This window comes from Ascaphus truei, chromosome 1 (assembly GCF_040206685.1).
Source record: "Ascaphus truei isolate aAscTru1 chromosome 1, aAscTru1.hap1, whole genome shotgun sequence".
Classification (NCBI taxonomy): domain Eukaryota; kingdom Metazoa; phylum Chordata; class Amphibia; order Anura; family Ascaphidae; genus Ascaphus; species Ascaphus truei.
In genome coordinates this window covers 87,022,239-87,048,412 of record NC_134483.1, presented here as the reverse complement: position 1 = coordinate 87,048,412, position 26,174 = coordinate 87,022,239, and the positions used below count along the sequence as shown (strand labels likewise).

Sequence of the window (26,174 nt, the reverse complement as noted above, 5' to 3'; positions counted from 1 at the left end):
CTACACCGGAATGGGTAAAAGTGTTATTAACCAAAGATGGCTAATAGCAATTTTCATCGTTCAAAAAAACATTACAGTGCAATACAAAGAAAAAAATACCTCCCCCCACACACCCCAACACTTACAGTACAGTAATGGGCAAAATTCCTAGTATCCAGATCTGGATTATAGCTCATTTACCCATTAAAAATAAAACATTACCCAACCAGCATAAAGGTAATTAAAGTTGCACTTACCCCTGCCAGGATGAAGGCCATCCTCGTCCTCCATGGGCAGCAACCTTAAAATAAACAACAAACGACTGGCCACTAACACCTAATCATTTTAGCGGTTAGTAACCGCTATAGTAACTAAGGGATTAATCCCCCCTGATACCCACCCAGGAGGCCTAACCACCCTTCCGGGGTAACTACCCCCATCCCTCCCCTGCTACACATTGATTGTCACAGTGGTAAACCATACCCCCAATATGGGCATGGATTGCCACAATGACAATGAATGGGCAAGCTAAAAAAAAAAAAAAACAGCCACAAAGTTACACATTACATTTAAATAAAACCAAGCATTTGACAATAAAGCCATTGATTGGCACAGTGGTAAAACCATGCCCATAATATGAGCATGGTTTGCCACTATGGCAATGAATAGGCAAGCTACAAATAAAAAAACAAGCACCAAATAAAATACATTACGTTTCAAATAAAAAAATAAAATGCCAATAAGCTAATTGATTGGCACCGTGGAACACCATGCCCATAATATGAGCATGGTTTTCTGACATATGGCAGTGAATGGGCAACCTAAAAAAAATAAGCATCAAAAATACAATACATAACAATTAAATAAAAACAAGCATTTGAAAAAAAATGCATTGCTTGTCACTGTACTTATTTATATCCAGAAAGGGGCATAGATAAACACATTGGCAGTCAATGGGCATCCAAAAGAAATACACAATTAAATAACATACAATCCATGTGTTTCTTACCTTTGATGTCTTTACCCTTGTTCTACGCGAGCACCATCTCTTCACCCTCGATGCAATGCTCCTCAAATAGCCGATGCGAAGAAGTCCATGATCATATTTTGATTGACTAGACATCTCTGGTGAGTTCTTCCTTCTTTTCATCAGTCTTCTCTTGAGGGGGATGTTGTCCCGTCATCTTCTTGGCATCAAATGAGATGGGACAGGCCTTATATGAGGTCTGTGACGTCACATTTGCGTGTCAAATGGTACACCTCCAATCTGATAGGCTGGTGTACCATGTGACTGGGTCCATTATTTTAAAGGGAGGGAAGCCTGCCAATCAGGAAGGATATGCTTCCCTCCCTTTAAGATGATGTCATCAGAAAAAAATGGCTGCCATCACATGGTAATCCAACCAATCGGATTGGGAGATATACCATATGAGGCATCTGATTGGTTGGAGTACCATGTGACAGCTTCCATTATTTAAGGATGTGATGTCATTTTAGAGGGAGGGACATCACATCCTTTAAAAAAAATGGAGGCTGTCACATGGTACTCCAACAAATCGGATTGTGGGTTTACCATGTGATGCCTCACATGGTATATCTCCCAATCCGATTGGTTGGAGTACCATGTGATGTCAGCCTTTTTTTTCTGGTGATGTCATCTTAAAGGGAGTGAAGCACATCCTTCCTGATTTGCTGGCTTCCCTCCCCTTTTGAAGATGTCACATCCTTTAAAGAAAAAATGGACCCAGTCACATGGTACACCAGCAAATCGGATCGCGGTTGTACCATTTGACACTCAAATGTGACATCACAGGCCTTATATAGGGCTGTCCCATCTCATTTGATGTCAAGAAAACGACGGGACAACATCCACCCCATAGGAGTACAAAGAAAGTAGAGAAGACTGAAGAAAAGAAGGAAGAACTCACCGAAGACGTCTCTTCAATCAACATATGATCATGGACTTCTTTGCATCAGCTGTTTGAGGAGCATTGCATTGAGGGTGAAGAGATGGTGCTCACGTAGGACAAGGGTGAAGACATCAAAGGTAAGAAACACATGGATTGTATGTTATTTAATTGTGTGCCCATTGACTGCCAATACAGTATGTTTATCTATGCCCCTTTCTGGGTATAAATAAGCACAGTGACAAGAAATGCATTTTAATTTCTTTTTATAAATGCTTGTTTTTATTTAATTGTTACTTATTTTATTTTTGGTGCTTATTTTCTTTTAGGTTGCCCTTGGCTGCCATAGTGGCAAACCATGCTCATATTATGCACATGGTGTACCACAGCCCCAATCAATTGGTTTATTGGCAATTTTTTTTACATTGAAATGTAATGTATTTTATTTGGTGCTTGTTTTTTTATTTGTAGCTTGCCCATTTATTGCCACAGTGTCAAACCATGCTCATATTATGGACATGGTTTACCACTGTGCCAATCAATGGCTTTATTGTCAAATGCTTGTTTTATTTAACTGTAATGTGTTTTCTTTGGTGGCTGTTTTTTTAGCTTGCCCATTCATTGTCATTGTGGCAATCCATGCCCATATTGGGGGCGTGGTTTACCACTGTGACAATCAATGGGTGGCGGGGATAGTTGCCTTGGAGAGGGTGGTTAGGCCTCCCAGATAGGTAGTGGGGGACGTGAGGTTAACCCCTTAATTACTATAGCGGTTACTAACCACTAAGGTTATTAAGGGGTTAGCGGGCAGTAGTTTTTTTTTTATTATTGTAATGTTATTGCCAACGGAGGATGAGGAGGAAGACAAGGACGGCCTTCATCCTGGTTGGGGTAAGTGCAACTTTAATTACCGTTATGCTAACTGGCTAATGTTTTATTTTGAATGGGCAAATGTGCTATTATCCAAATCAGAATAATAGGAATTTTGCCCATTACTGTACTGTTTGTGTTGGGGGTATGGCGGGGAGGTTGTTGGAGGTAGAGGGGGTGCATAGTAGGGGGTTGTTTATTGGTAGGTACTCTAGTAGGTATTTTAATGTTTATTGGGGGTACATGGGATGGGTGAATGGGGGTACTTGGCCCAGAGTGGTTGGTTAGGCCTCTCGGGATGGGAGGGGTTAACTCCATCATTACCATAGCGGTTGCCTCAGCTATGGTAATGAAGAGGTTAACTCCTCCCGCAAACTTCCTTTTGGCCTAACCACCCACCATGGGTCAAATACCCCCATTCACCCTCCCCCTGTGCCCCCAATAAACCAGCTACTGTGACTAGCCGCTGTGGTAATGAAGCTGCTTTAATGTGAATTTTAATAATAGCGTATGGGAGCAGGGGTCTCCTGAGCTGAACTGCATTAATTTCAGCCTCGGTTACCCCCTGTTTCTTGAGTTACAGTCCCTGTTATGGGGTGCCGGTATCCCCCTACAGTATTTAAATCTCCCGGTCACGTGGGCCGTGACGCGTAAGATGTAAACATTGCGGGATACCTGAACCCCCATACCAGGGCCTGTAACTCGGGAAGCAGGGTGTCCACGGAACTAAAATGAATGCGATTCAGCCTAGGAGATCCCCTGCTTCTGTACTCTAGTATTAAAATTCACATTAAAGCAGCTTCATTACCTTAGCAGCTAGCCGATACGGTAATGAAGTTTTTTTTAAAATTATATCTTAATAATATTTGTATTCTAACAGGTCTCTTGAGCTGAACCGCATTAATTTCAGCCTGGGGGCACCCTACTTCCTGAGTTACAGCCCCCAGTATGGGGGTGCCGGTATCCCCGCAATGTTTAAATCTCCCAGTCATGTGACCGGGAGATTTAAACGCACGTGAGATACTGGCACCACATACCGGGGCCTTTAACTCATGAAGCAGGGGGTCCCCGAGGCTCAAATTAATGCGGTTTAGCTCAGGAGTCCCCCTGATCTGTACTCTGTTAATAAAATTAACATTAAAACTGGTTTCGCCATGCAGGTATATCCCCATACATAGATTAGAATACTTGGAACAGAGTGATATATGTGACAGTTAAATTGCTGTGTACAATGCTATATTTTTACAAATGCTATCCCTTCCCCCCCTCCCCTATCCCCCCTTTTATATGTTATATGTTTTGTTAATTTTTCTTTTGTATGAAAAAAAAATGTTTAATAAAAATTTAAGTAAAAAAAAAAGGATCGCCTGTAAGAGCCATGCACGAGATGCAGCTCTCTCCGTGCAGCTCTTCCAGGCTGCAGTTTATACAAACAGTTTGAGTGCGATAAACTTGGAAAAAAACAAGTAGTGCGATGTTGCACTTTTTTACCGAACTTATGATATTTCTTAGTAAATACCGTTTTTACACACATTTTTTATAGTGCGGTAAGAAAATGCTAAATCGCTAGGCAATGCACTGAACTTATCGAAGTTCAGTGAATAAGCCCATATGCTCTCTATGGGAGAAAACATGGATCAACAATATATTATTTCCCTTTGTGGATTCAGCATTACCGTTAACGTGACATTAATTTAGGTTAGTGTTGCGTTAAGTGGCCTAACAGAGTTTAGTGAACTCCCCCCCCCCATGTTGCAAGTCTTACTATATACAGTATAGCTTTGTCTTTTAAAGTTGAGTAAGACGCAACTTTTGATTGTTTTCATTCGTATTTAGAACCCCTTGTTGCCATGTGTCACTGCTTATTTTTATAACCATGTCTGCAAAAAAATGAAATATTACATATATGACAGTGTATCCTGAATTGACACAATGTATACTTCCTTTTTGAGCAACGTTTATTAAATACAAAAGTTCTAAGTACTTGTAACTTGTCAGTATGTTAATCCAGCCTTTGAACGGATGATGGGATATCACAAGGAAGAACTCATTGGGAAGGAGATGACCGAATTGCCAAAAAGTGACAAAAACCGTGCTGATCTGTTGGACAGCATCAACATGTGTATCAAAAAGGGAAAGGTACGTGCATTGCATAATTACATTTCACAAAGCATATGTACTGCACCTTAGTGAATTGTGGCTTCTACTATTGCAAACACAATTGGGCAAGTGTCGCAAATGGCATTTTTGGCATAAAATTGATGTACAAAAATCATAAATTATATTCTTCTTTTGTACGTTTATGTACTAACCTTTTTTTTTTTCAATGTGCGCCTTAAAGGAGCAAACCAAGCCATTTTTATTTTAATGCATGTTTGATGCAGGCGGTCTCTCTCTGCAGCTGAACCCCGGTAATTTCAGCTCCCGGGACCCCTGCTTCCAGAGATACAAACCTTCCGGTAGTTTTTTTTTTGCTGTTTTCCGCTCCATCGTCAGATGGACCAATAGGAAGCCACACTTGGTGACATCACGGCTTCCTATTGGCCCGCAGGCCCGGGAGCTTTGAAATGCAGCCTTAATGTGAACCCTGGATTGGTTACCAGGACACCCTTTGGAAGTAAGTATCTATGGAAGCAGGGGGTCCCCAGAGCTGAAATTAATACGGGTCAGCTCCGGGGGCCCCTGCTTTAATCCTATGCTAAAAAAACGAAGAAGAAAAATGCGGCATAGATCACCTCTTTAAGGATCAAAAATGTTTTTAGTCAAATATTTTGGCACACACAAATGGGACACACTAGGCACATGAATGTACTAAACAAAATTGTATCTGTGCATTGAAATAGTCCACTAAATTGAACCTGGCATAAAAAAGGACGTCTGTAATCAAGTTAGCTGCTATGTATTAACCAAAAATATATTTCATGCATCACTGATGTTTCAAAATATAGGTTAACAAAATGTATTATTTCCACAGTATGGCTATTATAATGAATATTACACTAATAATTTAGATTTACTAATACTAGTTATAAATAAAAATACGACTAATTCTGTTTTAATTAAAATTGTATCAATCAGGTCCTCGAAATGATGCAATGTGTCACACTACAGGTCTTATGTATGGTCAGATAACGAGCAACATATATACAATACAATGCACTGTTTATGCTATCTTTTAAAAACAAACATTTTGATGCACATAATAATTGCAAACATAATCTCAGTATACAGCTCCCAATGTGTTTAAGATTTTGCTCACTTTTAAAGCCACATCTCAATATGCCCTCGTGGTACTTTGCATGTAAATGGATTGCTGCCTGACTGTACCTGTTTCAGAAGATTGTACAAGCATGTTACATCGCTTATACAAACTTCATCGTCTTAGTGTTACTTTGGAAGAGATTTAGTTACAATACATTAACAAGACTATATAATTTTTCAGATAGTTTGTTACATTGAACATGCTATTATTATTATTACTATTATTATGTCAATTATTAGTCAATGCGGCAGTTGGCGCACCTGTAATCAATTTAGAAGTGGTGCATATCCCATGAAAGATAAAACATTGCAATATTACCTGTAGGCAATGAAGAGACAGCACTCAATGTAAGTGAAAAAAAATGTGTATTAATAATATAGATACATAGATCCAACTGAGGAGGTCCCGCTACGGGACCGAAACGTTGGATCTATGTATCTATATTATTAATACACGTTTTTTCACTTACCTTGAGTGCTGTCTCTTCATTGTCTACAGGTAATATTGTGATATATATATGTGTATATGTATATATATGTATATGTATATATATATATATATATATATATATATATATATATATATATATATGTATATATATATGTGTATATATATGTATATATATATATATATATCTATATATATATATATATATATCTATATATATATAGATATATATATATATAGATATATATATATATAATAAAAGACAGGGGTGCCCAATGCTACATCCAATTGACAAACAATATATGGTAATAAGTATAAAGTTAAAAAACTTTAATAATAATAATTACTTGGTTATTTAGTTAAACCCTTTGGCCAAAGCGTCATAAGCCTGCATACCAACGTCAAGGTATAACCAAATCAATGCAGATATGTATATGTGTATATATATATATATATATATATATGTAATGTGCCGTATGAAGTATATCGTGTCACCTACCACTGATCTAGACAGAGGAAAAGATACAGTGCTTGTTTTAGGACTAAAACACTGAACTCCTGTGATATTTCTGCACACAACATGTTTACAAAACTTTCCAGTTCTATTGTGGTGTCCTGGATATTGTCTACTCACTGTCCCATGGCCAGCTGAAGCAGCTACTTGAAATATTATTCCTAGGGTACAGCGTACATGTAACCTTTTTTCTTTCATTTACTTTATCTGACATAGGAATGGCAAGGGATTTACTATGCAAGAAGAAAATCAGGAGACAGCATCCAGCAACATGTAAAAGTAACCCCAGTCATTGGCCAAGGAGGGTGAGTACAAGAAATTGACGTGCGCTACTAACCCAATGCATTGTGGGCCTCCTACCATATTTGTCACTGTCCGACCTGAATACTTTCTGAGCAGTAGTATTGGCAGAGGTAACAAAGTAGTGCTTGTGTGTAGGAACCAGGAAAGCACCCTTCTATTGGGGCAAAGCTTTTTAGAAATAATTTTTAAAAGCTTTATGTAGGTTTCTACTGTATGAAGTAATAGGGCAACGTGTTTAAAAAAAAAGATTATATTATTATTTAAAAGAATTGTTAAGAAAAAAGTCTGTAGACCTTCAAACCATCACACTGTGACATCTTACATGCCTGTTACTTGTGATCAATCAGTCCGCTCTACAAATAAGAAAGAATTCACTGTTTGGTAGTTGGGCCGAGGGCACATTGACCATTGTCACACACCCACAGTTGCAATATCTCAGGGAAGCTCTTAAGATTGTTGTTCAGATGGAATTCGGCTGTCAGCTGTTCAGCTTCTTATCTGAAAGTGGCTGAGTAGGTGGCACTGCTGGTTCAACCCTTTCTTGCCACAGATAAAACACACACACACATTGTAGCAGAAGCCATACATTACCATTTTGCAATACGCGGCACACATGTCATTTGAGGTGAAGACATTTACATTTTATTCATTTCTAATTATCTTACATAATCATGTTCGTATATTTATGGGGTTTATTTGTAACTGCGAGAGAATTATTCTACATCCAATAAGTTGGGTGGAAGTATTAATTTTCTATTAACTACAGTAATTTGTTTGGCTGAACTCACTACATGTATTTTCTGTGATGGAAAAGAGGACAAAATAAAAGAGAAGATCATTTATCAATGTCTCTCAGCTGCAAAACTGGTGTACAAATACTGAACCAGATTAATCAAAGGAAATAAACCTAATTGATTTCAATGGGAATATATTTCATTGATAATTTACCTTCATTTCCCCCCCACTCCCAGTTGGAACCACAGGAGACTGATAAAATCCCCCATAGTTTCCTGGATAATTCTTGATAAATGATTTGGGTGCACTAAAATACCTAGCTATTAATCTTGTTTATTCCTTACTTGATCATATATTTATTATAGCATCAGATGCTGATTTGCCTGTTGCGAAGCAAGCATGGGTGCTCCATTTAAGACAGATCAACTAATTACTATCTGCCAAATAAAATATATACATTAAAGTCCCACTACATGTTACTGCACCTTAAAAAATAGGCATCAAATTAGTTATTTTTATGTATAAAGCAGCTACCACACATCCCTGTCCTTAACTCAGTTACTGTTTTTGCTACTTCTCTGTCTTTCTAAACATATTAGCGTAAGCAACACTAAGTCATTCCAGGGTATCTGGAAACACAGGGATCCTGGCCCACCGGCAAACTTTCGGTGTGCCTGATATAAGTTCAGACATCATACCAAGGCAACCTATATACTACAGGAAGGTTATGTGGAGGGGAAGTTTCCTGTTTCCATGTCAACTGCCACTTGTGGATAATTCTCCTGGGGAGAAAAAAATTATTGCGACTATTTATTCTCATGGTGTATGTGGTAATATTTGTCATAGGAGTTTATGGACCTCTGATTTAGCACATATACAGTACATTGTTAAAAAAAAAAAAAAAAATACATTCCTCGTTGCCTCTTATTATGAACATTTTTGTCTTATAATTAGGACATTAAATTATATGTGTGTCATACATTTTATTTTGATGACTAATAATCACTTAATGACTAATTGAACCACTACTTTCTTCATGTTACTACTGTAGGAAAATTAGACATTTTGTGTCCATGAAGAAGCTGTGCAGTGCCAATGACAACAACAAACAGGTACTGCTGAGACCCACTGCAATCATTTGATTACTTTCATCTTGTGGTCATTGTTAATTTTTGACAGGTTAAGAATACTTTCTTGGGCTTTGCTGCAACTTCTTGTTTATTGAATACGTTTCCCCCGTCACAGTGAGTGGGCCTTTAATGCAGCAACCTGCCCACCCTCAAAATAACATTTATTTAGGGGATTGTGAGGAGCACTCCTTACCCTGGTCTTACCTCACCGCGATCCCCAATACGCAGCAACTCCGCCAATTTATACCATGTATAACAATTTGTATCAAAACATCTGCATGGTCAAATCTCTGTGGCGTTTTTACCCTCCCAGACAATATTGGAGGTAAGAATAGATGTCATGTTCTGCCAATTAGTTGAATGTTACAGCTATACAGCAGTATAGGAACACGACATGTTTGACGTCTTCTAGAAAACCACTTAACCACTTAGACGCATTGTTTTATCACCTATAATACCTTAGTTAATGCTCCAGGTTGAAAAATGTGGGCTTTAAAGAGACGAGTCATGCGAGTTTGATGCTAGCTATCTGCAATTTTCCTGCATCAACCTTATCATCTGATAGCATTGAACTGTATATAAGACATGACAGAAAGATCACTGCAAAATACCTGTACTAAGGGCACAGTAAAACAGTGAGCATGTTACAGCTCTTCACTGCAGGAATATTCAATCTAAAGTCAAAGATGTAGTCCTTTATTAGAATCTGTCCCAAGACAAGGTGATATACTGTATTTTATGAGTGTACATTGAAGTCCTTTTTTTCTTGACCAGATAGTGTTAAATAAATGTGTGTGACCCTACCTGTCCGGCTTCTAGGGAGACTACATCGGTGTGTGTTGTATGGCTGTATAAGTGGATTACCTTGACTCAGGGGCTGGATTCAGGTGGCTGGGTGGAGGTAGCAAAGTTGTATACTAATGGATGCCAGGAACTTTTATAGTACAACTGTCATTTATTTGTGTCCGCAGCACAGGGACAGCTGATTCACCTTTGACAACATTGCACTGTATTTTATATCAGACATACATGAATAAGGTTCTTCCATTAGTGCCCACTCTTAACACTTGAGCGGAGGTATATTTACTTAGTTGTTCTACGTAGATGTGGGACCCGGTCTCCTTTCTCATTGGTTGGGATATCTCTCCTTATTATCCGTGAAATACTAGGATCATGTGGGGATCCTAGCGGGTCCTGTATATGTAACCCAATACCTTTGGCCTTTATGGTAACTGCCTCTTCCACTTCAGCCTGAGAGGAATGTCCAGGCAGATCCACGGTTGAAGCCGACATCCAGGAATCTTTGTTACTGAGTGGTAACACTCTGTCGCATGCCGTTTCATACTTAGCAACTCATATTGGAACTCCTTCAGTCTTCTCTAGGGATCGTAACTAAGAAGGTTTCTATCCCTGTAATAAAGTAGGGGGGCATGGTCTAAACTATTACTGTAACAACATGGGGGTCTACTCTCCTCGTTGCTCCAATCCTCTTGTCCTCCTGGTACGTGGCCTTCTAGAAAAGTCCCTCCTTCTTAAATACCCCTATGTGATGTCTGGATCTACATAGCAACCCAAGGTGGGGCCTAGCATACACTAACACTGCTAGTAACCCTTTAGGGACTAATAGTTAATGCAAATCTTCAGCATAGTATAGTGGTACAGGCAGGCCCACCGGCTGCTTTCCTGGGGCTCAGGACTACAGTCTCCACCTGGGCCCCCAAGTTGTTTAACAGAGGGCAAGTGTCCACAACTCTCTCTCCCCTTCTTTCCTTTCTCCCCTCCTCATTGTCTCCCCCCCTGCTTTCTCTATCTCACTCTACCCCCGCTTCCTGGACCCATCTCTTTCTCTCTTACTCAAGCCCCCCTCTTTCTTATGCTAACCCCTCTCTCTCACTTCCCCCTCTATTCCCCTCTCACTCTCCGCTATTTCGCTCACCTTTCTCCCCCTCACTTCAGACTTCTGCCTCCCTTCTCTCACTGTCACCCTGTCCTCTCCCCGGACCCTACCTGTTGAGATGCGGTCCGGACCCTACCCGGCAGCAGAGTGGGCCCACTCCGATGTCCGATAGCAGAAGTTAGGCAAGACTGACCGGACTGGACCTAATTTACGAGTTTGGGCGCAGGACAGATGCCCCTGTGCTCCCCCCCCCCCCCCTCTTGTGGACGGGCCTGTGTACAGGTGTTATTACAGGAAGACAAAGGACTTTGAATTCATAGCTGCATTTAATGTCAACCCCTTCAGTGTACATTTGCATCGCTCCAAAGGCGGACAGCCAAAGGGCAGCTGTTTGCTGACGTTTGGTGATGTTAAAGATTCTCTATTTCAATCTGAAACTCACAAGCCCTTTATTCCCTGAACCCAATTTTCCAACTCTATCTGTCCATGAAATGTCTGTGAATTGACTGTATAACCCTGTTCATTTAATGTAACCACGTATTTTTATAAGGTAACTCTGTGCCCAGGACATACTTGAAAACGAGAGGTAACTCTCAATGTATTACTTCCTGGTAAAACATTTTATACATAAATAAATATTAAATAAATAAAAGCACTGGTGCCTGGTTAAATTCCAGGCTCAACTAGTCACACTCACACTTTATACCTCTGTGCTTCAGGCACCCAACATTGCATTGAAAATTGTAAGCACTGCAGTACAGATACCGTACTTTAAAAAAAAAGAAAGAAAAACAACCTTTTCTCTATGCTTATAATAAAATCCAGGGGTGGGGGCGGGGGTGGGCGCAGTGTAAACTAAGCTATGCTATGCCATGCAACACATTATAGCGTTGGAAGACACCCTAAAGCCCACCCTAAGTAAGAGTGTCTTATGAATTAGCACTGCTTAGTAATGTGTCCCTATACAAGATGTTATTATTATTTCAGAGGAAATAGTGATGGCCAATTCATTAAGGAGTTTCAGATATAATTAGATAGACATTTGTAATCATAGGCATAGGTATATTGTATTAATAGTCTGTGATCACAAATTACTGATCCTGCTGTTTGTTTAGCTGTGTATTTTTTGGCTGCTCTGCGGCTTCTTGTCACCCTCTGAGTACACACGGTAGATAGAAGTTCAAGGGTTAAACGTAATGGAGCCATGATCTGTTTATGCCCAATGGACTCTAGCAATAAATTATAAAGTAGCGGTAGAAATTACTAAAGCCGTTAGCCGTGCATTATGCCAAAAGAATTTGTGAGCGTGATCTATTTAACACAAACAAAGATTACAGTTTGGCAGTTACAAATGTTAGAATTGAAAGTTAAGGCAGCAGTCCGTTCTACCTTTTATTCTTTTGCGTTATTTGTGGACTATTGACAACTGGACCTCCAAAGATGGCCGCCAGGATAGAAAACAAAACAAAGAAAACCTGCTGGCTAGTCAATCAACAAGGGCCAGCAATGACATCACAGACAGGAAGAGGAAAGGCTAATGTAGGAAATGTGTACTTTTACAAAATGTTGTACACACTGTTAACTGATTTCCTGTGTGTAATACAGATCCTACAAAAACGATTGCCACGGGTTTGTATTAGAATAACTGTCGGCACTACAGTATGTCTGCCCTAACTTTATTTTATCTCCTTTTTTCATATTTAACTCTAGATCTACAAGATAAACCGAGAAGAGAAATATTCTGGAGACAATTCACTAACAGGTAATTTACTACTATTTATTTCCAAGGGAATAAAGTTGTTGTCTGGAAATAATGTACTGTACGTGTGTTCCCATTAAAGAATTCTTTGCTCAGATTTCCGTATTAAAATGTTTGTGTACATTCTATAAGTTAAAATATAGATACTGAAAATGGGTTCAGGGACAATCCCACTGATCTGCTCCTTCAGCCCCTTTTGCCGTTTAATCTTTTCAGTGCTGGGGGTCTGGAGACTGGCGGGACCTGAGTAACACCGAATCCCTGCACATCTGCATCATGTTATTGCTCATAGATTGAGCACGTGATGCGGCTGATTCCCAGATACAGGAAACGAAAGTGGAGGGAACTTTCGCCCAAACCACTCCATAAAAACTACCCTCCTAAAAGTTTTCAATGAGATCCAGTGTGGAATGGAACTGGGACAACTAACTGGTGAAATATGTATAGATTTTGCAAAGGCTTTTGATACTTTTGATCGTGCTATCTTGTTAAACAAGCTTCAGTGCTCTGGAATAGGTGAAACCTCATATCTGTTGGGTGGATCCCAATTTGTGTCTATCTCGGGCTCTAACTCTAACCCCTTGGATATCACTTGTGGGATCCCTCAAGGATCTGTTCTGGGGCCTCTTCCCATTTCAGTCTTCATTAATGATCTATCTACAGCTTGTAAGGGAGCTTCAATGCACATGTATGCGGATGACACAATCTTATATGCACACAGCCCTAGCCTCACTGTCAAAAAGAAACACACAGAGCGCACCAAAGTTGAAGAAAAATGTAATCCACCAATACAAATAAAAGGAAGTGTAAACTTACATATAAGGTATCAGTAGTCCAGCGGATAGCTAAAAGGGTATGTCCATGCTGCCCAATTCTTGATCTAAGAGGGTAAGGGGCAGAGTAGATCTTGGAGCTGTAAATCCTGCGCGCTGGGATCAGCTTTAGCTCGGTGAAGACCTTCCACTTGTGGGTTTGTGAGCCCCGTATGTGTGCAGTCAAACACTTCACACTCCCAATTCTTCCGGTCACAAACTCTCGAAAAGCAGCTCCACAGGACAAAGTATAGTACTATCTACCATAACACGTTTTCACACATTAAAGTGCTCAGGAGTCTCCAGAACCTGCAGAACACAGCGTTGTATGCCAGTATTCTCTCCTGATCTCAGTAACAGGGTGATTGCAGATCCGCTTGGTCCCCCCTGTGACCTGGGTCACAGGAATCATGTTTTTAGTCAGCCAGGTCTCTTCTGGGGACTTATACAGTGACTAGTTCCTCTTTGTTTCTAGCTATGCACTAGCTTGATAGCAACGATCACCTGTGCTGATATGGACAAAGGAAATGTTGAACCTATGCGATTTTTGTGCATTTTACCTGTTGCTCTGTATGCTGTTACTGTCGCTTCACATTAATTGCTGTGATTGTGATTTCTTCTGCCTTAGCACTGTATTATATTGTGCATTGTCTATAATGTACTGCTAAGATTATAGCACATTATTCTATATGGCTTAAAGTTAGAGTGCTGGGAAGTACCATAGTCCCTCAGTAGGTGTACTATGGGAACTGGCCATTAGAAGGGGGTTGTGGACCCTGAAGCGTTAACGTTGCTCCCTGCATTTTTTCTCATGTCTTATATTACTGTATTTTGCACTTCCTTACCTTGTCTGTGTGCTCACCTTTTTCTTCCCCCTCCCTTCCCTTCCCCTCCTTCACCTCAGATTATACTTGTATATTTCTTTATCCTGTATCGCCTTTTGCACCTTATTGCGTTGTTGCTGCCACAATTTTGTCAATACACACTGATTTTTCTTTTATTAGACATACGTGCCATATTTCTTTATCGGAGCGCTGGGAACACTCACTGTACTTTACATTGATCTTGGGGGGAGATTGGGGTCTCCCACTATTCCCTTTGCACCCACCACAAGCATCATAACTTTCGATTCTAGAATGGCTGTGCTGCCTATACCGCACACTTTTTGTTACTATACTTGTATATGTATATTTTTTAAAAACCTAAAAAGTGTCACAACTGAATGCTAGTCGATACATTTTTACAAATCTTGGGCGATAATCGCACTTTTTTAGGATATTGAAGTTTGATGTATCTGGGACATTGTGTTTTATGCAATCTCTACTATAATATGACTGCAATTGAATGTCAATTTTGCATTGTCTTTCAGAGTCCCACTCATTCAGACATAAAAACAGAAGGAAAGAGTCTGTCGATGTAAGATCTGTCACATCTCGAAGTAGTGATGGTAAGAAGTGTGGCAATCGCAATTTGTTTTCTAACCAAAACATTAACTGTATCAGCCAGTGTGAACACATGATAAGTATGAGAAATGTTGCTTCTAATAAATGAATTGGACACTAGCTTACTGTATATAGCTGACAAAGTGTTTCTTTTGTAGTCTTGCATACCTGGATTTGATTGGCATTATACTGGTACTTTGTAAATTAATTGGTATAAATGGATTTATTTTGTCTGTAATTCTTTTGCAGCGTCTTTACCCTATTTATACATTTTGTCTGACATAGCAGCCCTCATTTGTAGTTCAGTTGCCTTTAATATCAAGCCCAGGGGTAGTCAACTCTAGTCCTCAAGAGCTACCAACAGGTCAAGTTGTCATGATATCCCTGCTTCAGCACAGGTGGCTCAGTCTTCGAAGATTGAGCCACTGATTGAGCCACCTGTACTGAAGCAGGGATATTCTGAAAGCCTAGCTCTTGAGGATTGAAGTTGGCTACCCCTGCTGTAGCTATTATAAAAAGCAGTAATCAGTGTTGTGTGCAATGCTAATTATTGAGCCAAAATAATCTTGACAAGTTGGAGCTAATTACAAAACATTTACTAACCATTTTTGCATATGTGGCATATTCAAAAGAAATTCACTCACTGTAATGTACATCTTATTATGCAGTGCAAGGTCAAATATTTGCTATTTCCCGCGCATTAGTAATGCATCACAGCGGGGATTAACAATACGGGGGAACTGATAAGAAAGAATGAACCTCCGCCACTGCCAATGGCACTCACCTTCCCTGGGAAAATAACTCTGGGGTAGGGGGAGAATAGCTTCATCTGTATATGACTCCATCTGTCACATTGCAGTGTAAGTAGGGTTGCCAGGTGTCCAGTATTGAACGGGACTGTCCTGTATTTGGACACTCTGTCCAGTCAAATATTAGAGGTAATACTGGACATGTATGTGTATGTTATTACCTACAGTATCTGGGCGTGTATGTGTATACCTGTATTACCTCTTTGGGCGTGTATGTGTATACCGGTATTGCCTCTCTGGGCGTGTATGTATATACCGGTATTACCTCTCTGGGCGTGTATGTATAACCGGTATTACCTCTCTGGGTGTGTATGTATATACCGGTATTACCTCTTTGGGCGTGTATGTATATACCGGTATTACCTCTCTGGGCGTGTATGTATATACCGATATTACCTCTCTGGGCGTGTATGTATATACCGGTATTACCTCTCTGGGCGTGTATGTATATACCGGTATTACCTCTCTGGGCGTATATGTATAACCGGTATTACCTCTCTGGGTGTGTATGTATATACCAGTATTACCTCTCTGGGCGTGTATGTGTATACCGGTATTACCTCTCTGGGCGTGTATGTATATACCGGTATTACCTCTCTGGGCGTGTATGTATATACCAGTATTACCTCTCTGGGCGTGTATGTATAACCGGTATTACCTCTCTGTGTGTGTATGTATATACCGGTATTACCTCTTTGGGCGTGTATGTATATACCGATATTACCTCTCTGGGCGTGTATGTATATACCGATATTACCTCTCTGGGCGTGTATGTATATACCGGTATTACCTCTCTGGGCGTGTATGTATATACCGGTATTACCTCTCTGGGCGTGTATGTATAACCGGTATTACCTCTCTGGGCGTGTATGTATATACCAGTATTACCTCTCTGGGCGTGTATGTATATACCGGTATTACCTCTCTGGGCGTGTATGTATATACCGATATTACCTCTCTGGGCGTGTATGTATATACCGGTATTACCTCTCTGGGCATGTATGTGTATACCGGTATTACCTCTCTGGGCGTGTATGTGTATACCGGTATTACCTCTCTGGGCGTGTATGTGTATACCGGTATTACCTCTCTGGGCGTGTATGTGTATACCGGTATTACCTCTCTGGGCGTGTATGTGTATACCGGTATTACCTCTTTGGACAGTGACCTAACCGGCTGGGGGGTGGGGGGGCATGGGATTTCCCTTAGCAGGCAGAAAGCAGGGCTGTTGCTAGGGCGCTGGGCAGCTTCCTCATCCTGATTGGCTGCATTACCCGGCAGAAGCCTATCAGGAGGAGGTGTCATGAGTCTGGGGCTGGGCCAAGGAGAGGAGAAAACAGCATGGGGTGCACAGAGGTGAGATTGGGGTGTGTGTGAGTCTCGCGCTCTTCGCACCTTTTACCATTGTGTTCAGTATTTTTGAGAAGCCACCTGGCAACCCTAAGTGATATTTTGTTAGTAGAAAATTAGAATGTTTCAGTTATCCCTTGCAGTTTATGTGCGTGCGTGTGTGTGTGTGCGTGCGTGTGCATGCGTGCATGCGTGTGCATGCGTGCGTGCGTGCGTGTAACAAGTGCTATTGAATATATATTCTGTGTGAATTAAACAAATATTTGTTTTTTGTCTCATTGTACAGCCCCAAGTTTACAAAACCATCGGTATTCATCAATGGCACGAATCCACACCATGACCATAGAGGCGCCTATTACTAAGGTAATCAAATATTCATCACGACTAATATAGTTTCGAGAAATAACATTGATGTAGTTCAAAGTACTGGTGGAATGCAAATTCGTCGTAAACTAATAGCTTTTTGTTGACCAACATAAGAGTTTTCCGTAGATTAAATTAAAGTGCACAGAACTTTTGAAACCTCATAGATTTCTTCTTCAAGTGTACTGTGGCCGTACAGTTCAAATGAAACCTATACATCCTAAAGTGATAAGAAGGGATTGAGATAAACTCTGTAGGGAGACTTCAAGTGGAGTGTAGAGAAGATTATCATAAATTAGCAAGAGCTAAGTATGCTACAGTAGGTGTCAGAGGTGGGGGAATGTCAGAAGTGAGAAGAGGTGTCAGGCTGAAATACTCACACCTCTAAAATGTGGGACTGAAAGTGGATTAAATGTTGCCATAATTTGTCATGAATCTAGCATTTCAATTTAAGCCATTGTTGTATATATCTTAATTGTCATGCTCTTCTATCATGGGTGGTTCTGGAAATATGTTTTTTAGTTTTTCATCCTCAAAGAGCATGGGTTGTAGATCTTTGATAATATCTTTGAGTTGTATAAGAATGGGACTGTAGGTTATGAATAGAGGTATCCGTTCAGACTTCCTTTTTAGTATTTACTGTTGTAAACGTTCTGTATGATTCATTACGTTTCTCTGTCTATTTGGTGGACAGAGTGGTTTACTCCATGAAGGCATTATGGAGTGAGTTAAAGTGTTTGTCCCTTGCGTAGAGCAGATTCGATGGTATCTTATAGTCTTGTAGAAAAATAGAGGAGCGCTATCTACTTCAATATAAACTTTATCAAAGTGCTAGTGCATATGTCCAAGTGCAATACATATATAAAATATTCGCAATCACAGTGCTAGTGCAATATACAATTAAAGTGCTAATATATTTAAAGTGCAATGCATATAATATAAGTGTTAGTGCAGTGTTCAATTAAAGTGCATACAGCATTATACAGTATGTGCAAAAAACATGAGCAAATGTGTATAAATATAAACTATGCTTGAGAGGTTAATTACCAAGTGCAATATAAAGTGTAATATAAATAATTTGTGTGAAAACACAGAACCAGTGGTTATATGTTTGTAAATTCTTCTTCATACACATCCCGCAGTAATCTATTTCAGAAGTCTTTGGGGCAATGAAGAGAGAATGGATTCCAGCGTGTAGTTGTAACAGATGGGTTTATACAATTTGTGCAGGTTTTACACTCACATTTTGTAATACGCCTACATTCAATGTACAGGGGTCTTTGGGGGTCGCCTCTCGCCTGGTCCTGGTCCAGTCCTTTCCTCTGGGGTCCCACACTTTCTCCTTGTGAGTCTGTGGAACGCTGGGGATGCCGGCACACTCGCCCGGGTTCTCTTCCCGCTTCTGACGTCACGAGTCTCGCGTCTCGCTAGAAGTGGGTTAGATGGTGATGTGACCTCCGATCACCTCCCTCTCCTCTGCGTGCAGTGGCTCCTGGACTCTACGTGTTTCACAACTAGGGCTTCGTCAGGAGTCTAAAGTGCATGGGGCTAGCCAGTATTTATATACTAATAGCTGGCTAATACTTTATTAATTGCCTAATGGATACTGGTTTATTTTAAGCATTTTTAACACATTTAATTTCAAATTATCAATGTAAGTGTACAAATAGTGCCTATTCAATAAACATATTATCCATCTCTATACTTTTTATAACATCCTACTGAAGTTAAGATTTAAAAATAACTACTGCAATTCTACATATATTACTACAAAATCATGAATAGGTATTGGAGTTAGAGGAAGCACACAGGAGCCTTAGGTTGAGTTCAAACAAACTTCTGTTGTATTAGTACATCAGAGCAGGCATACATACAATAACGTTTCTGGACAACCCTGAGCTGAGCAGCCACTGCTGTCTGATTAGTTCCTGTTCCAGCATCTGACATCATTGTGCATTGTAGCGTCATATGACGCTGCTGATGTCATGACGCCATGTTGCTAGGCAACGCGCCGTCTGTGGTTATTCTCTATTTTTGTTAATATAGACACCAGGTGGGTGTCCCTATTTAAACAGAGGCTTCTAACGAATTCTGAGCTTGCATATACTGATCTGTATGGTTGATTTCAAGTGCTGGTTGTATTAAGTGTGCAGTTAGACCCAGAAGCAATTTGAATAAGTCCTCTAGGGCCACCCGATCCGACCGCGTTATTACCGGGATCGCGCTAAAAAATAAATGGCCGCCGCGATCAGGTGTTACACGTCCGCCGGAGGGGGGAGAGCCGGGATAACTCTCCCAGCTTTCCCTGAGCCCGGTGTCGCAGCGGCAGCTCCCCCCCTCCCCACAGCAGCAGCTCCCACCCCTCCCCACAGCAGCAACTCCCCCCCTCCCCACAGCATCAGCTCCCCCCCTCGCCACAGCAGCCGCTCCCCCCCTCCCCATAGCAGCAGCTCCCCCCCTCCCCACAGCAGCATTATGTAGTTGTACGTTCTTGTACATTGATCTTATTCATAGAACCGGCAACCGGGAGTTGCATTTGATGTATTTCAAACTCCATGTGACATAGAGGCGAGTAGAAACGGGAGAGCTCATGGCTTTCTCCTCCGAGTACCCACAGCGTACCCAGACTCACTATAATCACTATAATCATTATTGCATTTATTTATAAAAATGTTTTACCAGGAAGTAATACATTGAGAGTTACCTCTCGTTTTCAAGTATGTCCTGGGCACAGAGTTAAGATAAATAATTCATGGTTACAAATACAGTTACATAAAAGAACTGGGTATACATTATATACAAGACATTGCATGCAGAGTTAAAGAAAAAATATATTATAGGCTTTTGAAACAGCTACAGACCAGATTAAAATGTGAGACAGCCTTAGTTTTGAAAGAACTTAAACTGTTGGTGGACGTGAGAGTCTCCAGTAGGTTGTTCCAGTTTTGTGGTGCACGGTAAGAGGAGGAACGGCCGGATACTTTATTGAGCCAGATGATAAGTGCTGCATGTGGTAGGAGTGAGGAGCTTGTTCAGATAGATGGGTAGCTTGCCCAGAAAGTATTTGAAGGCAAGACAAGAAAGGTGAACTTTGCGCCTAGACTCAAGTGATGACCAATCTAGTTCTTTGAGCATTTCGCAGTGATGTGTGTTGTAGTTGCATTGAAGAACAAAACGGCATATTGAATTGTAGAGGGTGTCAAGTTTGCTAAGGTGGGTTTGGGGTGCTGAGCCATATACTATGTCTCCATAGTCGATAATTGGCATTAGCATCTGCTGTGCAATACGCTTTCTGACCAGCAGACTTAGGGAGGATTTGTTCCTGTAAAGTATACCTAGTTTTGCATAGGTCTTGGATGTCAGGGTATCAATGTGCATTCCGAATGTTAAGTGCGAGTCAAACCATATGCCCAGGTATTTAAAACTAGTGACAGGAGTTAGGGTGTTAGCGTTGGTTCCGAACTGGAGCTTGACTTTAAAAATTTAGTCTTGTTCCCAAATACCATTGTTACAGTCTTGTCAGTGTTTAAAAACAGTTTGTTTTGGGAAATCCAGTTTTTGAGTCTCAAAAAGTCAGACTGAATCCCTTGCCACAGTGGAAGCACTGTAGGTGATAATGGTGAAAGGCAGGGTTGCAGACCTGTCTAAGACATGTGAATGTGCTCACAAGTGATATTTTTGTCTATATTTAAAACCTTTGTTCCTTTTTTACTCCTTTTCCTCACAAGGTCATTAACATAATTAATGCAGCTCAGGAGAACAGTCCTGTGACAGTAGCAGAGTCTTTGGACAGAGTTTTGGAAATATTACGCACAACAGAACTCTATTCTCCTCAGCTGGGTACTAAAGATGAAGATCCTCACACCAGTGATCTTGTCGGAGGTCTGATGACTGTGAGTTAAGTGGAAATGTGATATATTGATAATATATATATATATATATATATTTAATAGCAATGAGGGTGTACGCATCACTCAATAAGTTCCTGTCCCGAAGAGCATATAATCTAATTGTGGTTCCTTAAGGCTCAGGGAGATAAAGTGACTTGTCCAAAGTCAGAAGGTAAGCTAAGGTACGCTTAACACATGTTTAGAAAATGTCTCACCTCAAAGGTAGTGTTATAATCACTCAGCTTATGCTTCTGTGCATTAAAACACTAATCTTATAAGGTTATGGGCCCATTTATAACAAGGGTATCATGAAGTTGAATAGAGTAAAATGCAAAAGCAACACATGAGTCAAAAATATAAACCATATTTACCTGGTGGAATAAATCATTGCTTTTATGTCAGCCAAGGTATGTACAGTTGCGGCTGTCTATGGTACAGAAAATGGCAGGATCAAGGGCCATATTTACTAAACACTCTTCTGCCTTAGGCCTTGCCCCCGCTGCATGCTGCAGCGTCCGCTGTGGCGGACGCTGCGCTCACCAGAGCCCTCCCCGCAACGGCGCCGGGCCCGCTGCGAGGGGGGGCCGCAGCGCTCGCGCGAGAGCTACTCCTGCTCTCAATAGAATTGAGAGCAGAAACTCGCGTCGAGCGGCTAGGCACGCCCCTTGGCGGTTCAGCCAATGAGGGCGAACTTGCCGGGTGACGTCATGGCCGCGCCCCCGTCACTCCTCCGGCACGCCCCCCCCCCCCCCGGTCTCTGCTCCTGCAGTGAGCTGCAGACCGGGGAATCTCCGGAACGCGCAGCCGAAAGCGCGGGCGCGCATTAGAGCGCCGTGACCGGGGCCTTAGCCTTATGGCCCCATCCCCCATTGGAAGGCATCTTACAACCCATTGACTTGCATTGCTTAGTATATATGGACAGTCATTGCATTGCTTAGTCTTGGACAGTCATGTTCCAGAAGAATCCCTGTTCTGTAAAAGTGAAAACGAAATTGTTACGGGGGTTGCTTTTTTAAACATGTGAATATTGTGAACTGCTCTCACGTCTGAATGCAGACGGTAAAGGAAAAATATCAGTAGGCAAAACTGATTAGAGGGAGAATTGTAAGTGCTAAGATAACCCTGATAAAGAGGTAATGTCAGCCTATTCTGTTATCTTAATTTGTATTGAAGCACCAGTCATAGACAGAAGAGCTTCAATTCCTTAAAAACGCCATTAACCTCCATATTAAAAACACTGCCAGTAAAACTAGAATTATTACTGTGTTTATGTTAAAGTGGGCGAGAAGTAAAGAGTGACACACTGTGCTCATTTGCATGTTGTTACCCAGAGTCCCTAGCTGCAGTGGAAGCACTGTTTGCTAAGTGATAATAGGCAGGGTTGCAGACCTGTGTGAGACATGCAAATGCACAAGTGGTACTTTTATTTACTGTACACTGGTTTTATAGTTATTTAATAGTGTTTTAGGAGGATTCGAGATTTACTACTAACTTGAGTACCCAATAGAATGAAGTATCTGCCAAAGAAATCAAAATACAAAGTTGAAAAAAAAAAAAAAAAAATTAAGTGTCTTCCAGAAGGAAGGATGTACTACGAGAGATTATTTTTTTTATTGGGTTTCAATAAAGCACACGGATATGATTACAGTAGGTTAATAATTGTATTTTCTGATGGCTATAGAGTCATCCAATACAACATTTGTATGTATGTTTATTTTTATGTATAATGATCCAGGCATGTACAGTACAGATCAGTTTAAAAAAAGAAAAACAGGGATTAATAATTCTACAGTATATAGTTTGCCCAACACACATGTAAGCACCTGTTCCAAGGATTGTACCGTAACAAATACTTATTTGGGGAGACTTGCAAAGATAATAGGATTGTGTAGATGCAGTACATTGGAGTGCTGGCTTAAGAGGGGAACCTACGTAGACTTGGAGAGGGTTGTGGTTGATTTGAAGCTATCAAAATGCCGTACCATCAGGATGGGTTTTCAGATGGAGTTTATAGGTAGGGAGGAAAGCTGCCAGGCAAACATTGAGGAAAGAATTAGAGAAAGGTGGGGTTGGAAAGGAGATGGCTTTGAACCCTTCCTTCTCTCCCTGAAATGTGTTGTGCCCCTACTGGGGCAAGTCCGACAAATTTGATCTAGGGACGTTGTCTATTGTTATGGAAGCTGAGAATGCCCCATATAATGGAATATGTAAGAAAATTGAAATTAAGAGTCAGGTTGATAGGCAAGTAGGTTTACTAGTGCTTTTTTATCAGAGGAGAAGTTAAAGACAGGGAATGTGGGAATAAGTGGAGGTCTGGTGCGATGGGAATAGATGTGGTCAGTATGTGGGCTAATTAGCGGTGGAAAGACTTTGTGCTACTTTTGCTGTACTGCAAAACAAGAGGAAATATAACATATTCCCACAGGTAGTACTTTAAGATGAATACTTTTTTTTTTTTTACATATTTGTTGTAGGATGGATTAAGAAGATTTTCAGGAAATGAATATGTTTTCTCAAAAAGTAAGTTTTTTTTTAAATCCAGGTATATTTATTTAGCTCAACGACTGTGGTATTTCTTGCCTTTCTTCGCATTGCAATATACCAACCATCCACCTCCACAAAACACAACTCCTGAACTAGAAGTGCTAGAAGTATCTGTACTTCATACAGTTTACAAATGTAAGACAAACTGTACATCATTATCATAACTGAAAACTCTGTAAAATTAAGCAGAATTAAATATTAGGGAGAATTCTGTTCAAAGGAATTTTGAAAGCCAAAAGTAACACAATCAGGCCAGATCCACAGAGCTACTGTATATTAAGTGACTTAACGTGATGTTAACCTAATCTAATGTCATATTATGCTCAACGTGAATCTTCAAAGACTAACAACGTAACGTTAAATCATGTTTTCTCCCAGAAGCCAGACTATATTACAGTATAATGGCCGGTAAGCATATATATTCGCAAAGGAGGCGCTTTCCCTAACACATATCCACAAAGGTCCGTAAAGGTAAGCGCAGGGACTTTACATAGGTAATACCTAAACTTGGCTTTACTCACATGTCACATCCAGACCTTGAAATAGGGCTTGTAAAGGGCTTAGATAACACTGCAGTTAGGTGTGATTTAACTAATATAGCATTATTTGCCTCTCCTTCCCTCTGTTTGTTAACATTACTTAAACATCTATTTCAGGATCTAAATGGGATTAAGGCTGACATATCCTCATGTTATGGGATGCTAACGTGACATATCCTCATGTTATGGGATGCTAACGTGACATATCCTCATGTTATGGGATGCTAACGTGACATATCCTCATGTTATGGGATGCTAACGTGACATATCCTCATGTTATGGGATGTTAACGCAGCATTGCGCTACAATAACATGCCGTTTAGCCTATGCTAATTAGACAAACAATGGCCGTTGACACTGAATATAAGGCGACCCCCTAATTTCAGTAGTAGCTGGAAAGAAAAAAGTTTACACACATACATACATACATATATATATATATATATATATATATATATATATATATATATATATATAATATATATATATATATATATATATATATATATATATATATATATATATACAAAAAAGAAACAAAAAGTAGCGCCAACAAGCAAAGAAATATATATCAAATGATATTAAATGATATTAATATTGGTTAAATGATTAGCCTAAAAGGTAAAAAAAACCTTGAAAATATATATACAAAAATCAATAGATACTAATGCAAATGCAAACATATGAATACACAAAATAACAAAATAAAAGTCCAATGTCCAAACCCCACAATGAGTCCTGACAGCTAGCACCAGAACAATGTACAGAGTCCAGGGGCCCACGGCAGCTCTCACATGGAATAACCAGTTCCACAGCAAAATCTATGAGAAAGACAAAACAGAGAGCGCACGCCCCATAGTGTAACACTGTATCATTTAATGTGGGGAAGGGTGGATGGGGGGATTAAAAACACTCACAATAGAAAGGTAAAATATAAGCAGTATGTGATATATAATCACCACCAAGGCATGTCCAAACCGCAGCAGAGAGTCCAAAACAGGCTGGAGTAGATCTCATGAACAGCGCAGTCCCTCCGGTTCACTCGGTTCACTTGAAATCATCCAGGTGATTCTGGCATCAGAGTTGGCCTTCAAATCACTAATTTACGACACTACGTCATCACGTTGTGTGCATCCTTTACGGCCGGGGAGCACATGTAGTGATTTGAAGGCCAACTCTGATGCCAGAATCACCTGGATGATTTCGAGTGAACCGAGTGAACCGGAGGGACTGCGCTGTTCGTGAGATCTACTCCAGCCTGTTTTGGACTCTCTGCTGCGGTTTGGACATGCCTTGGTGGTGATTATATATCACATACTGCTTATATTTTACCTTTCTATTGTGAGTGTTTTTAATCCCCCCATCCACCCTTCCCCACATTAAATGTTACAGTGTTACACTATGGGGCGTGCGCTCTCTGTTTTGTCATTCTCATATATATATATATATATATATATAACACACAAAAGACTAAGACAATCCCCAAAAATAGCACTCTAAATATACCACAAAATAACTAATCAAATATAAAAAAAAGACTTGGAAACAAAGTCAAAGTAGAAAAGGAATTGATTTTAATAGCGAGCAATAAGATACACTAACATTAAAAACATAAACACACT

General features: G+C 40.3%; 1 protein-coding gene across 4 annotated transcripts in view; it reads left to right on the top strand.

The window, feature by feature from the left end:
* Window positions 1-26,174, top strand: part of PDE8B (phosphodiesterase 8B) — a 323,957-nt gene that overhangs the window by 256,050 nt on the left and 41,733 nt on the right. For all 4 annotated transcript variants that reach the window (XM_075591122.1, XM_075591112.1, XM_075591105.1 and 1 more), the window contains exons 8-15: window positions 4,755-4,895; window positions 7,196-7,284; window positions 9,069-9,129; window positions 12,755-12,806; window positions 14,985-15,062; window positions 17,503-17,579; window positions 21,308-21,472; window positions 23,944-23,989. In XM_075591122.1, the coding sequence (XP_075447237.1) occupies window positions 4,755-4,895; window positions 7,196-7,284; window positions 9,069-9,129; window positions 12,755-12,806; window positions 14,985-15,062; window positions 17,503-17,579; window positions 21,308-21,472; window positions 23,944-23,989 (709 nt within the window). The remainder of the gene's footprint in view (window positions 1-4,754; window positions 4,896-7,195; window positions 7,285-9,068; window positions 9,130-12,754; window positions 12,807-14,984; window positions 15,063-17,502; window positions 17,580-21,307; window positions 21,473-23,943; window positions 23,990-26,174) is intronic.